Below are 14,734 nucleotides of genomic sequence, written 5' to 3'. Positions count from 1 at the left end.
TTTTAGTGCACCTATTCGGTGAAAGACTTTCCTCCTTATATTGCTCATGCTTTAAAAGTAGATAAATCGAATGTTAGGGAAGTTTCTATCTAGCGCTGGCAAACGGGCGGGCTGGGGGTTAACACGGGCCAAAACCCGCGGATCCATATTTTTTACGGGTGGTCACTTTTTCAACCCGAGCCCGTAACGACTTAAGTTTGCGGGTTCACAGGGTAGCCCGTAGAATTGATGTTAAAAAATTAAAATTTAATTTTTGACATAATCTTTATTCAACACAAAGATCTGTGACAGATCCATTCAATTTCAACACAAAAATCAAACACGGAATCACAGATACAACACAAAAATCAAAACCCATCTTCAAACACCATTCAATTTCTGAAACTCCATCTTCTTCTTGGATGATTCAAAGTCACAGAGCTTCGATTATTTCCACCAACACCAACAGTTACAAACCCATGAGTCATGCCCATGACAATCACCAATACCAACACCAACACCTGTTCTTCTATCCCATAACCTGCAACACCTCATGCCTGCTTTAAATACCCTAGCCCATTCAACCACCAACATACATACACATCAACGGCATATGCCCTTCCATGAAATTCTTGTTCTCAGTTACAAGTATGATTTAGCTTTCATTCGTGACCTATACCATCAATAACATCTAATTTCTCTTACTGTAACTCAATTAAACCAAAAACCCTAATTACAAAGACCAATTCCCATAATCATTTACTTTTAAAATCTACAATTTTATCCAATCATCAAGAACCCTAATTCTAATTTCGAGAAGAACAGAAAATCCCAATTCTCTTAACTGAAATTAAGAATAACAATCTTAAAATTCAAATAAGAAAAATTAATTCAAAACTCATTGATTTACCTTTCTTCTACTTCCAGACTTCATAGTTCAATCAAACTCAACACCTCTTCTTCCAACTTCTCTCTGAAATCTTCAAGAAACCCTAACTCTTTGATTCATCATCAAAACAACTCCACATCGTCAATTAAACATCAACCCTCTTGATCAAAAAGTTTATCAAATATCAATATGCTTATCAAATCCATATAATACTCAAAATTCAAATCTAAACACTAATTTTTGATTCTCTCTGATCTATGACGAAACCATAGTAATCCTTAATTCTTTTTCTTCTGAATTCACCAGCAACATCATCGCTTTCGTTGTCGAAATATCTTCCTCAATAATTCCTCTCAAATCAATTCTCACACATATCTCAGAATCATCAGCAGAGAGTCAGACTCAGAGACAGAAATGGAAGAAGAAAGAAGAGAAAAATGAGAGAATAATGGAAATTCTCTAATCTTATCGATTTGGTTTTGATATTAGACGGGTTTACGGGACGGGACGGGTTTACCCGTTTCTCCACAAGCCAATATTTCTCTAACCCGCGCCCGGCTTGTTTAGAAACCAGTCAAGTCGGGCGCTGGTAGGGCTGCACATAACCGACTCGACCCGCCGACCCGACCCACACCCGTCAAAAAATACCCGTACCCGAACCGACCCATCTAAGTATGGGTCGACTATGGGTGAGGCACGTGAAAACCCACCGTATGTTGGGTCAGTTGCGGGTAGGAACTTCCTTCACCCGAACCGAGCCACCAACCCGCCCAATATTCCCTAGCATGCTAGCCCTTAGATTTTCTATCCTAGAATGAATCTCAGCCATTGGATTGAAAAAATAAAATACCTAACCCTAACTAAGCATCGCACTCACAGCCCACACCTATCAGTTCAGCCTCTTCTTCTCTCCTTCTCAGAAACAGAGTCACGGAGACTCTTCTTCCCTAAATTGAGTAATGGATGCTTCATCAGCTGATCAGCATGCCTCGTCGGAAATGGTTTATCCACCCCTAGTAGTAAATTAGGTGTTAACAAAGAAGTTTATGGAAAATATTTGTCTCCTTCATTTTTAAGTAACTTTAATTTTCTACACTTGAATTCTGTAATTCTTCATGAATCATGATACAAGTAATTTGCAAGTTATGACGGGTAACCCACCACCCGACCCGACCCAACCCGTCTTATTGTGGGTCGGGTGAAAAGCGACCCATTGTTATGGTGGGTCGGTTGCGGGTGAAAAGTTCAATTACCCACCAGCAGTGGGTCGGGTGGTGGGTGAGGCCAAACCCGACCCAACCCGACCCATGTGCAGCCCTAGGCGCTGGTTTTCACAGGTCGGGCCGGTCCAACTTGCATGTTTTTGGCTTGTTTGCCAGCTCTATTTCTATCCCTCCGGTATTCGATGGCTCTATTATTCCTTTTGTAAGGCTAAGTCCTATGATCTTCTAATCAAGCAACTAGATTGGCAATCCACGTCAGTTAGGACAACCTCCTAAATCCTATGGGATGGCTAATCTAGCAGCTAGATTAGAGGATCATCTCATCTGGGAACACTATATAATGCTGTTTGGTTCAGCGCTTTAAATCTCAACCGTTAGATCAGAAAATTAATCTCCCAACGCTGAACCGTTCAGCGTTTGTATCACTTTTTGAGCGCTGGATCATTCAGCGTTTCAATCTCGTTATTAGTTGAATTGCGAGCAGTTGCTAGGAGAGAGAAGTTTCCATAAGTAGTGTTAACTTTTTTCCCACATTTTTTTTTTGATTTGCAACACTTTTTAGCCAATCTAACAGTTCAATCTAACCCATAGGGATTAGCGGTTACTAACTCCTTAAGTTGGTGTTTTGAATGATTAAAAGAAAAAAAAATGTTTGGGGGTAACACGCCCAAATTTTTTGTATTTGGAATCTTCCTTGCGAATACAAAGTAACGAGTATCTGCGATCTACTACTACTTTAGAGTGTGGGTGCAGTGAAAAACCAGTAGGGATGGAGTCATGTACCCGTTTGAGAACCCTAAATTTCTTATCTCCTCTCCACCATTTTCGTTCCGGGGTTTCTCTCATTCGCCCATTTTTATTCCCAGAACTTAAAAACAGACCTTCCCCCTCAATTTCTTCTTCGGCTGCTCCTCATAACTTACACTGCATCTGTAACTCTCACTCTTTGTTGTTTAGCTTCATTTATGTGGATAAATTAAGAACTGCAATTGAATTTGTTTTTTGTTTTGTGCAGCTAAAAAGGGTGAAGTAAATTCATTGCCCCGTGGAGCTGGTGAAGCGTTTACTGAAGTCACCCTATACAGACTTCTTCAAGTAGTTTTAGTTTCTCCACAGGTACCCAAATTTTGTTCACTCCTAAAACTTGCTAATCTAGTTATCCCTGACGGCTTGATAACTAAATTGATTAATTTTGACCTCCCATAGTAATTTGGTATTATGGTATCTATAATTCCGAGGTAAGGATGCTTGAGGGTTTATGTTTCAGTCTGATGACAAGAACAAAAAACAGTATCTTAAAGTGTAATAATGCTTATACATAGTTAAACCATTATTGTTTTTACTCAATTTCAAAATGGGGTTGAATACAACTTGGGTCATTAAGATATTAGAACGATTATCTGAGCACGTAGGCAATATTCAATCTTAGTAGAAATGTGAGAGAGAACCCGGATTATAGTGTTTGAAGTTTTTCTATTTTGGGAACTTATATCTCTATTAGTACTTCCTAATGAACTCTTTCAGTTTTTGCTGATTTTTAGGGCACTCTGATATACCTTGAGTTGCACTAATTTTTTTTTGCCTTGCCAGATTCCTGGAAACACAGGATGCATAGCCAGAACATGTGCAGCATCTGCTGTTGGATTGCATCTAGTTGAGGTAAGGGATCCTTCCCCTCTCCCCCTCTTGTACAAGTTCACTTTTTGTCGTGCGCTTGATATCCTGATTTTTCTTTTGCCTGATGGGAATGCTGTGGAATATCCTTAATGCTGTAAGAAGCTATCCTAATCTGGGGTTGGTGGTGAATTCCTGCATTTTCACCCTTTCGCCCTTAGGGACCTTAGATTTTGGTGGTCAATGCAAAATTAAGGCTTTATTTCTCATTTTGGTCAGCCAATTTTTTCCAAGATATCAAGCAGGGGCTTAGTCTCTCTGGAATGAGCTCAGGCATATGACTCTACTCTTGTTTCTCAGTAGTTAATACTGACATTTGGAAAATGCTGATGTTATCATTCTGCTTCTTTCTGTAGCCACTAGGCTATGAGATCGATGATGCAAAACTAAAGCGCGCAGGATTGGATTACTGGCCGTATCCACTTAACTTATTTCTATATACTTTATCTTTTATAAAATTTGGAATATATTATAATTTACTTGAATGATTCCAAGAACCGTACTGCACAAAGACTCAACTTGTAGGCATTTCCTCGTCTCCCAGCTCCCACAGACCACTACCCATGTTTCTAGATTCCAGCTTATTTTAGTTAAGAATTGAAAATGTGGTGATTTGAATCGGATGTGCGACCTCTCTGTACTGAGATTAAGGTCAGGGTCAAAAGATTTGATATGCGATAGGATCTTTAACCAACTATATAGATATGTGGTTGTTAAGATTCATACCTCGTGGGCAGAATTCAGAAATTATTACAGGCAACAGGTCTGTTTCCAATACTTCAACTGCTCAATTTTTATGTTACGTCTTTTTCCCCCTCAGTCCATATTATCTCCGTTCTCGATTATTATAACATTTTTGCTACAGGAGGGTGCAAAGCGGTTGCTGGCATTTACGAAGAGAGGATCATGGACTCATTCTGTGAGTTTTTCTTATCTTTCCAGCTACGATCTGTTATTCTGTAAAATTTGTGTTCAATGCCAAGAACGTATTACAGCTTCCTCATTTCCATCAGTTGATGCATATGCTTAATTCTTGTAAGAAACGTAAGGGCTTGTATTTAAATCCCAGGAACAGCTTTGCAGTCGAGCACTTCGTAGCATGTGGAACTGTCCAGGCTTTTGTGTTTTCAACCTTTATCATATAGTTTTTGTTATCGTAACTCTGTCCCTGTTTTTAACTTGATGCATATTTGTCTTGCTTTTTAGGATTTCGCATATAGACGAGGTGATTGGCTTGTATTTGGATCAGAAACATCTGGGCTGCCACCGGAAGCTTTGTTTGATTGCCAGAATGAAATTTTAGGTGGCGGAACAATCAGAATACCTATGATTGATACTTACGTAAGATGTTTGAACTCTTCTGTAAGCGCCGGCATTGCTGTATATGAAGCTTCTCGACAACTAAACTATGAGCAGCTTGAAATCCCAGCTGAGACATGTATTGATGATACCAAAGAATCATTTATCACAGAAGATATTTTTGCCTGATTTAGAGAATTAGAGCTTATGTATGGCTGCATTTCTTTTTTTCTCGATGCTAAGGGTAGTAGATGTTTTTTCACTCAAATTGAAATCAACGCAAGTTTAACACACTAGTTTTGGCACCGAATCCTGGTTGCTAGTATCGAATCAGGAATACCTGTAGATTAATCTTAGATGAAGGTGTGCTAGAGTTCAGAATCTATGTTTCGACCAAAAAGAGCCACAAAGAGTTTCATCATGAGTTCATTATCAATGTGATTCTGTTTCAGTGATTAAAGTGCAGAATTCAGAAAATTTATTATTGCATTTAAAAACAAGTCAGTTTATAAACTGGATATCCTAGAAACAGATTAAACTTGGCCAACAGTGTTCTCAACTTATACTCAATCAAAACAAAACTCTCGGTAACGGATCTCATAGTCCGCCAGGTTTCCATATCCATTTCCTTGCAACTGAGTGCATGTAGAGTGCATCAGTTGCCGCGCATTGATCTTCAATTCATATTAGAAGACATGTACAGTGCATGTGAAAGAAACTCAATTGCTTCGAGCCAGAGAAGCACAAATTACTTAAGACGACTACATGGAAATTTTGTAATTTAACTAGCTCAAAGACTATTTGCACAATAAAGACCTTTAAATAATAATAACACAATCTTCCATTTTTTAACAGACAGAAAAGACAACTACCCTTTTGACAGAAAAGACACTACCCTTTTGTATCTTCAAGTATGCTATGAAAGAATGTGGTAACAATACCATCTAAGCCGAAAACAATGTTAAAGCCTAAGCTTAACAATAAATAAAAACATATGCAGAATAAAGACCACAATTTTCCCTTTTAAAATAAACAAAAACGGAAGTTCTTTGTAACTCCAAATAAATGCAGGACCAAAAAAATAAAGCGAAATCTATGCTGCAATGCGTTTGTTTACTCTCTACATTAAAAACATAGGCAAAGTAAAATCTCTCATGCGTTAGACTCTTAAAGATCACCTATAGCATTATCATGAGTTCAGTAAATGTTTATGATACAAATAGATATGCCCATTAAAGTCATCAAAAAATAAATAAATAGAGGTTTAACACAATATGATGAAATCCAGTGATAGCGAACGTTTATAGGGAAACGAGCAGACTACAAGAATACATCTAGTGAGCGAGAATATCCTTTCTAGCAAGTGAAATACCTGGCAAATTACGAGACTCTTATGGAATGTTCCATGAGAGGAGTGGTGCCTGTTTGCTGATGTATTCCATTTGTAGCTCAAGGTTCAAGTTCTGTCTATTCTGAAGTCATCCATCAAAATGAACATTAGATGCTTTTTCCTTCATACGAAAAAATGGTGTCCTTCAAGAAACCTCTAGGAAGTTCAAATGCAACGGTATTCGGCATACAAGGAAATTAATCATTGACTTAACAGTAATAAATCTCTCAAGACATTAGTCGCAAGAAGATCTAATTTCACAAAATAATATGTTACAAAGTTTAAGTTCTTCGGCGTTCAAAGACTTAAGATAACCCAGGACAGGATAGTGAAATATACATCCTTTATCAGTGAAGCTTTTATAATTTAGCAAGAGAAGGTCTATCTTCTTAGTGACAGTTCACTAAAAGAATATGTATAACAACCTAGAGAAAAAACTAGCTAATGACCTCAAGAATTATGCAGTACACAACTTTTCCCTGGCCATGATCCATCTGAGACATACAATCAGATTGACGTGCAAATATCCAATGTAATACACAAAGTTTTCTAACCATAGGGGTTTAGCCAGCTGCCACATACTTCCAGCATCCTATCGGTATTGTATTGGTTATTCCAACTTGCAGACCTGAAGTTCTGACTCTCCTTGATATAGAGGGTGGAGTTATAACTAGCATCAAGAACAAATGCTGAAGTGCTAACATGTGTTCATCACTTCAAACCTGCCACCTGTAAATACCCACTTCTTAAGTTCAATTTTTGGATTTTAAATCTATTAAGTGCCAAATGTATCCTTAATTAAAATCCGTCTTTTTATTTTAAATATTTTTCCGAAGAATCCAGTATTTCCATCAAACTCTACCTTAAATATTATATTTTGAATAAGCAACAACTTGCATTCCACTCCCATCACCTTTTGCTCTTAGTTTTTAGACACAAAAAACCTCTACTAAGTACAAGGTGTCTCTTGCCTCTACAGATAAAGAAATTTGTGACTTCTCAGAAATCATTACAATTCACAAAGGTTGTAGAGAAGGAATATTTGAAATTACCAAATTTCTACAGGAAGTAAAACACGATAGTTCCAAAGTGATTTCAGGCAGAACCGTGCAAAGAACATGCATTCTTCCCGTAAATTAATAATGTCTCTACCAATGAGGGTTCAATGAGTCTTTTAAGTTTTAATTTATATGTTTTTGACATGCATAAAGGGTGTCTCTACAAACAAGGAATTTTATAATCACTTCAAATTTAAAGTTTAAAGTTCAAAGAAATTAAACACATCAGCGCATGTTCGGCAGCACATATTAGATAAGAAAACATTTTCTTCACCCTTTTCTACTATGCTACGACTACCTGCTGTGTAATTTCATGGTTTAAGCTCTGTAAGAGTAAACTTCAGTTCTATGCTTTCCGTTTCTCAATTTCTTAGTTGTAAACTGTAAAGCTTGTACAAAGTAACACAATAAATCATGGTCAAGTTTTTCTTAATCAGACAAAGCACTAACTAACTAAGAATTACTGCCCATAACGATCAGATTTCATATACCTGAAGGCCAGATCACAAAATTATCAGGATGTGGAGGCCAATTTCTGAAAGACCTTCCCTCTGTGCTCAAAATTTTTGAACTCGTCAAAGCTTGCACAACCAGGAGTTAGTACAATAGTATCTCCTGCAGTTGAGAGAGAAAAAAAGTTGTTATTACAATAGTACCCCTGTGTTGATATTTTAGAACTATAATCCTTCTGCCGTATCAAAGGTGAAGAACCAGCAAGGCAGCTGAGGCATTTTCCTATGGCAAGTCTAGGGGTTGCCTCGCATTGCGAAGAAAATGCTAGAAAAATTAAGTCAATAAACATCATAAAATATATGAAATGAACAAGTTATCAGCTATTTCATCTTCTCTGCATGCTATGACAGCCTCCACTTTGTTTAATCTCGTCTACCACACTTGACACTTGTATTTAGATAGCATCTATATCTAGGTTTTGATCTTAAAAGCAATTTCCGAAGCCTTCGAGAGATTTTTTTTTTAATTGAATACGCCTCGAGGCGCGGTATAGCAATTTTTAAGCCCGAAAGGCGTGTGTATCAACTATCAAACCAAAACCAAGGTAGAATACTTTTGAGATGCACCAAAGTTATATTTTAAACCCGGATCAAAGGTTTTCTCTAGACCCTTCAACCATATGTCAAACTTAGGGTAAATCCTATTCATATGGCAGCCAATAATGCATGGACAGTAAAACTTTTCTACCAATTTCTGTGGTCAGTTACAAAGCAATCCAGTAGAATGGAACAACTTTGAATGCTATACCTTCTTTATATCCATATACAATGACAAATGTGGAATACCAAAACAATCTAAACATCTCTGTCCTGGAAATTTAACGCATGATGACAAACCATTTTCAGCAATGCTCCTTGCGCAGCTCACAGCATCCTCCAGAGTTTTAACTCTAATACATGGTATTGTTAGACCACCAGCCTGCAATGTCTCGTAAATCATACTCCCTGAAAATCCAAACTAAGGGCATTCATCCCAAAATGATTATTAGTTATACATAGCTAGGAAAGCTTAGGAAACAAGAAATACAGGAAATAACTCGTGACAAAACTTAACTTTAAGAACATAATTAAACAGCATCTGTCTTTAATGGATCACTTACTGTAATGACACACCTATGGTGCATTAGAGGTCCCACTAGCTTTCTGAAACCATTAGAATTTGTATCCTCTATTACCTGAAAAGGCCACAAAAGAAACCAATAAAGAGACTGATGTTTGTAATTCCAGAAGTTAATGGTAATCTCAACCCAAACTGCAGATGTCAGCTACATATTAGGTTTTTGAAACTGGATCAATAAGTAGAAAATAACGAAATCAAGTACTGCCAACCTTCGCAACACCACCAAGTAAAACCACTGCCTTCTGTTCTTTAAGACCCATCAGCCCTGTATACGTTGATTCCACGTTTGTTGCCTTGCTGTCATCCACCCACGTTACCCCATATGTATCTCTATGTACTGCATCAATATTTTCACACAGGTCAGAAAACAAAACTCATGGAATAAAGATGTCAAATCAAATCCCTCTAAAGAGGTTAATGGAGGAATAGTAGATCTTTGGTGAGGAAATAGACCCTGGGCTAAAGATTGAAGAACAGATCTCCCTCCCAATATTATCATTGGTAGACCATGGGTGGATTTACAGATGCAACAAGGTTGCAAGCTCCTATAACGAAACTTTCAAAGCGTAGCTGATATGCAGGAATGCACTAGTTCATAGTTATCAAGCTAAATTCCTTCTCGCATAAGTAGCGACCTTCACGAATGGTGCAACGTCTGCCCCGCTGTCTCCGACATGGACTCGGTGAAACTGAATTCTCCGTGAAGATGCGGAGTACCAAAGGCTATTGTCAGTTTTCCAAACAGTTCCTATGCTGAGGTTAACTTAAGACACATTAAAACCTATCAATCTGCAAGATATGTCACATGGCTGAGGTTCACTGCTTGGTTAAGAAATAAGATTCTCTACATTAGGAAGCCAACGGCCAACACGGAGGAACCTTTAATACCTACCAATGCCCACTACATTTGGATGCATTTCTAAATGACTATGTGATGTAATGAGGATAAGATTGGTATTAACGCAATGTCTACTGTTGATGGAACTGTTATGATAGCAAATACTAAAAAAACTAAACAGAGTGAGAATTATGCTTCATCAACACTATAAACTAGACTTGCACCTATCAAACTTACCAATTTGCATCCGATGTGGTAGACTTTTCAATGTCTCTGCTAGTTCACTGATAGAATCAGCTTCAATCCCCATATCCAAACCGAGTACAGAAAGTGCAGCAACTGCTGCATTGTGATAGTTGTGGTTCCCCATTGCCTTCATTGATCCCAATTGTACCCGAGAATCAATTCCCTTGGAGGGTAATTTCAAGTCAGCAACCTTTGCTTCCATGTCAATCTTCAAACAAAAGCAGACATGTTAAGTATACCAAATAAAGGCAGACTCAAATAATGGTGCAGAAAAGAGAAGAAAGAGATACCTTGACACCTGGATGAGCACCTAACCAAGCAACATGGCAGTTGTGTGCATAATTTCTGAAAGCTTTATTCAAATGTTCATTACCTGGTCATGTTCATATGAGAAACCATTAGCAGAATGCCGACTGCGAGCAGCATTGTATGCTGTAATGAGAAAGTGATTTATAACGATTTCTTACTTAAGCTGCACAAATGAACCAATAACAAATGACTCATACGAGAAAGAATGATTGCTGGCCCTAAACATGTAGGGTCTCTAAAAATTCTGTTTATTATATTATCTTCTTAAAAGAGAAAAGTAATTTCCATGTGTATGTACAATATGGAAGTAAAGTTATTTCCACTGAAGATACGTAATTCTATCTGATTTACGATAGGCTCACCAATGGGAAGAACTGCCAGCTTGCTGTGACTCATGTGAGAAAATACACGACATTTAATTGATGCATAATCCTGCATCGTCTTGTGTCTCTCCAGATGATCAGGAGCTAGGTTTAAGACCACAGCGACCTGAACAGTTGTTGTAGAATTACAAGAGAGAGAAAAATGCTTATTAACATATGCTTGGATTTACCACTCAAATTCTAGAGTTGACTCACCGAAGGACAAAAGCACTTGCTTGGAATCTCCATTTGGTAGCTGCTGACCTCAACCACTGCAACCTACAAGCAATTTTTCAGAGATTCAACTTTTAGGAAGCAAATAGAGTTCAATGCAGTGAGTATGGCACATACAAAAGACTCTAAGGTGGAGGGAGCATGAGATACTTGAACACTAAGGTACTGATTACTAAAATCCATTGGTGGAGAAATATAGGTAAGACAAAATTAACACATACATGCCACAGATGTGACGAACGGACAAAAAAAAGTGAAACTAACTAATCATGCTTGCCTGATATTTAGTTTGCACACTGGACGTCAAGCATAGAATTGAAGCTTCTGAAAGTGGGGTCCCAAGATTCCCTCCAATGAATGTCTTGAAGCCTAGATGAGTAAGCATCTGTTTACACGATTAAACCATAAGAATTTGTAGATCATGCATAGCCATATTACAGCTATATTGGCGAGCAAAAAAAACTTCAGATGTTGTTGCCCTTGACCAAAAATTGCTTATATCTTTATAATTACAGTTACATTTACAAATAAAGTATTTACTCATGACGAATAGTAACTGTGAGAAAGCTTTAACATCTAAGCTTATATCATAACCATAGTGATAGTAGTTATTAAAAAAAAAGACTTTACTCACACCTGTCCAGCAAAAGATGTAACAGTAGATTTTCCATTAGTTCCTGTTACTGCTAAAACTTTGATGGATTTTGGAAGAACTTCTGATGCAAACTGAATCTCAGAGATCACTTGCCTACCCTGCATTTCAGTATATAACTCCACGCGTAACTATTTGTTAAAACTCCCAACAATGCAACATGTGTGACAGAAATATAACAATGAAAAGTTGATAGGATGACTAAACGCAGGTAACTAGACTGCCATAACTAGAATCAAATGTATCAACTGTCTATTGCTGACTCCTCTAGTACTAACACATTCTTTTCCGTGTCTTACGCATTAATATGCTGGAAGTGTCTTTTGCGAGGAAACATGATTGCCTGCTTAAACTCTGATACTATAAGACTCCATCACCACCCCTAATAGCCACATTTAAACTAGGGAAAAGAAAAGCCATGTGGAGTACGTAAATCTTGTTTCAGATTATACACATATATATGTCTTGAGTAATGTCCCTAGAACTTACTGACTGCAGAAGTGATGAAAGACCATAGTTCTGAAGAGGAACTCCAGGGGAAACAACCACCCTTTCTGCCTTCTCTAAGATATCTCTATCACAATGTCCAAGCATCGTTCTCAAATTATCATACTTCTCAAACAAGGGATCATGCTGCACAATTAGCTCTTTGGTATTAAGATATATCCATAGTTAAAAAATAACAACAAATTTCATTTAGCAAAAATGTACCTCGAGTGGAACCAACTTCTCATTCTTATCAATCGCCAAAACTGAAGCACCTCTTGTAAGAGCAAGCCTGGCAGCTGATCTTCCAGAAGCACCCAAACCAACAACCTACAATTCTCAACTATAATACTTAAAGACGGCTGGAATTGAAGTGCCCATTGCAACGATTTAAACTTTAACAGTTTAGAGTGTAAAACTGGAAGTAGAACGTGCACACTTGTGTAACTAGTTTATTGACCACCTGAACCCAGTGCAATCCTAAAACTGACATTTTGCTGATATTGGAACCACCAACAATTCAGCAATGAATTAATCTTTCAGAATAAACAAAATTTTTGAGCAGAAATCCTTAAAATTAAGATATGATACAGGAACTTTGAAGATTAGATATGGGATGGAAAGTACTCACAACTACAGTCTGTCCTCTAAGATCATCTTTAGGAGAAAAAGAACTTCGAATTATCCCATGGTGAACAAACTTGGAGTTTGATTTTCGGGCTAGGGTTCCAAAACAATAATTTGCTGAAATCGCCATCATTTATACTGCATTACACTAGCAAGCTTGATAATTTACCACGCGGGAGAGGGTTTGTAGTATTCAAGTTCTCCCTTTTGCTAGGCAAAAGCTGCTACTGCTAGGGGTTTATACAGACTGCAGTTTCCAATTACAGTTTAAACGAGTAGAAAAGAAATGTTTCTTTAGTCTTTTTTTCCGTGGGCTTTTAGACTCTCTGGTCTTGTGCTCCGAGGCCTAGTAGTCGTTGGTTCAAAAAAAATTCGGGTAGACGATTTACTGATTTAGTCTAAAATAAAATTTGGACGAGTTAATCGGTATTTTTCGTAATACCTAAAATATCTATTCAACGTGTTTTCGTATAGTGTTCTTTTCTAAAAATCTTAGGGTTATTTTGATTTTGGGTCACAAAAAAGTGACGTTTGGGTCACTAGAAAATTTTAATTAGAATTTGGGTCATAGGACCTTGTTTGACCGTGAGGAACTCAGTTATATTCTAAAATGACTAAAATGGCCTTAACAGTCTCCTGATTTTACTAACTAAACCAAACGGATCTTCTTCATGTTCCATGTCCAGAAAAAAAAAAAAAAAATCATCTCTGCTTTTCTCAATACAAATCTTTAGAGCCTGTTTGGTATAGTTTTCAAAAACAGTTTTCTGTTTTTAAAAACAGAGAAAACAAAAAACAGGAGAAAACACGTTTGGTAGGGACATTTTCAGAAAATGTTTTCTATCTGTTTTCTGTTTCTGAAAACAAAAAAGTGAAAACAACAAATTATTGTTTTTTGTGTTTTCTCTTTTTTTTTCTTTGTTTTTTTTTTCTATTCAAAACAAAGTAAGAGATCAGGGAAATGACTGCAAGTGAGTCATGAATAATATCACTATCTCTTAGACGAATCTTTACATTTGATACGATTTAGTTGATTTTCCTTGTTTTGAAAAACAGTTTACCAAACAATTTTTAGAAAATGAAAACAAGGAAAAAAAGAGTATGTTTTTAAAAAGAGGCTCTAGATTTTCACATTGTTTTGTCTCCACTGTTCCTTCAAGAACCAATCACGAAAATAAGTCAACTATCTTCTTCTCTGATTCTTCCATTGTTTCATTTTAATAATTTCATCCGCAAACCTTGATTTGGATAAATGATGAACAACACAAATCAAATGGGTAAATTGTATCTTACACTTTTTCAGTGACGTTAGCATATCTTAGAGATATAATACCCTGTAAAGAAAATGAAATTTATTAGGATTATTTGATTTGGGTTTGTTGATACATACATAAAGTGTTTATATGATCTGCTAACCAATAAAAATGAAACAACGATTCGATTAATTTTTCTATTAGCTTTCTTAACAACATCAATTGTTAGAACTAATCAATTGCTAAAAATTCAATACTCGTATTCACAGGTTAATCAATTGATACTGGATCTATTTTTCTTTTTCAAAGTCTTAGTTGTTGCAGAACGTCATGAACTATCGAAGATCTTGATGTACTGAATTAACCCAATTAGATATGGATGAAATGAAGATCTCCGATGGTGGTTATCAGAATAATTTTCCATCTCCTTTTGTTCTTCCTTTTATCTCTGGGTTATCACTATGAATTCAACCTCTTCAGTTCACGATCTCAACAAAGTAAGCACATTCTTTCTTGTTCACTGATTCATCATCATCTGTGCTCAATTTACACGGATCGGAGCCCACCGAATCAATCCCAGCAG

At 37.0% G+C, this 14,734-nt stretch overlaps 2 protein-coding genes and 1 non-coding gene across 6 annotated transcripts; 2 read left to right on the top strand and 1 right to left on the bottom strand.

The window, feature by feature from the left end:
- The first annotated feature begins 2,762 nt into the window (after positions 1–2,762).
- LOC113323025 (putative tRNA (cytidine(34)-2'-O)-methyltransferase) lies at positions 2,763–5,360 on the top strand. Its single transcript, XM_026571257.1, has 7 exons — positions 2,763–3,023; positions 3,107–3,207; positions 3,682–3,750; positions 4,122–4,180; positions 4,468–4,528; positions 4,631–4,684; positions 4,972–5,360. Exons 1-7 carry the CDS (start codon positions 2,861–2,863, stop codon positions 5,251–5,253), a joined length of 789 nt encoding a protein of 262 aa, XP_026427042.1. The 5' UTR covers positions 2,763–2,860; the 3' UTR covers positions 5,254–5,360.
- A 1,141-nt stretch (positions 5,361–6,501) lies between these two features.
- Positions 6,502–13,155, bottom strand: LOC113321291 (UDP-N-acetylmuramoylalanine--D-glutamate ligase-like). 4 transcript variants are annotated; one of them, XR_003346594.1, is made up of 15 exons: positions 12,903–13,155; positions 12,497–12,601; positions 12,275–12,418; positions 11,770–11,886; positions 11,411–11,518; positions 11,116–11,178; positions 10,900–11,026; positions 10,519–10,601; positions 10,220–10,436; positions 9,354–9,481; positions 9,125–9,199; positions 8,862–8,982; positions 8,004–8,127; positions 7,811–7,901; positions 6,697–7,183 (listed from the first exon to the last, which is right to left on the bottom strand). XR_003346594.1 is itself a non-coding variant. In XM_026569188.1 (14 exons), the coding sequence occupies exons 1-13, from the start codon at positions 13,029–13,031 to the stop codon at positions 8,027–8,029; spliced, it is 1,518 nt and encodes a 505-aa protein (XP_026424973.1). In that variant the 5' UTR covers positions 13,032–13,155; the 3' UTR covers positions 6,502–6,536; positions 8,004–8,026. The 4 variants fall into 4 exon arrangements, 2 of the variants coding, with proteins under 2 accessions (XP_026424973.1, XP_026424972.1); XR_003346595.1 differs by lacking the exon at positions 7,811–7,901 and adding an exon at positions 7,317–7,427; XM_026569188.1 differs by lacking the exons at positions 6,697–7,183; positions 7,811–7,901 and adding an exon at positions 6,502–6,536.
- A 986-nt stretch (positions 13,156–14,141) lies between these two features.
- LOC113325618 lies at positions 14,142–14,236 on the top strand. The gene has a single exon (XR_003348079.1). It is a non-coding gene; the product is annotated as a small nucleolar RNA Z101 (small nucleolar RNA).
- The last annotated feature ends 498 nt before the right edge of the window (positions 14,237–14,734 follow it).

This window comes from Papaver somniferum, chromosome 11, assembly GCF_003573695.1.
Source record: "Papaver somniferum cultivar HN1 chromosome 11, ASM357369v1, whole genome shotgun sequence".
Taxonomy (NCBI): Eukaryota; Viridiplantae; Streptophyta; class Magnoliopsida; order Ranunculales; family Papaveraceae; genus Papaver; species Papaver somniferum.
The sequence above is the reverse complement of the archived record's forward strand: the minus strand, read 5'-3'. Positions and strand labels throughout refer to the sequence as shown.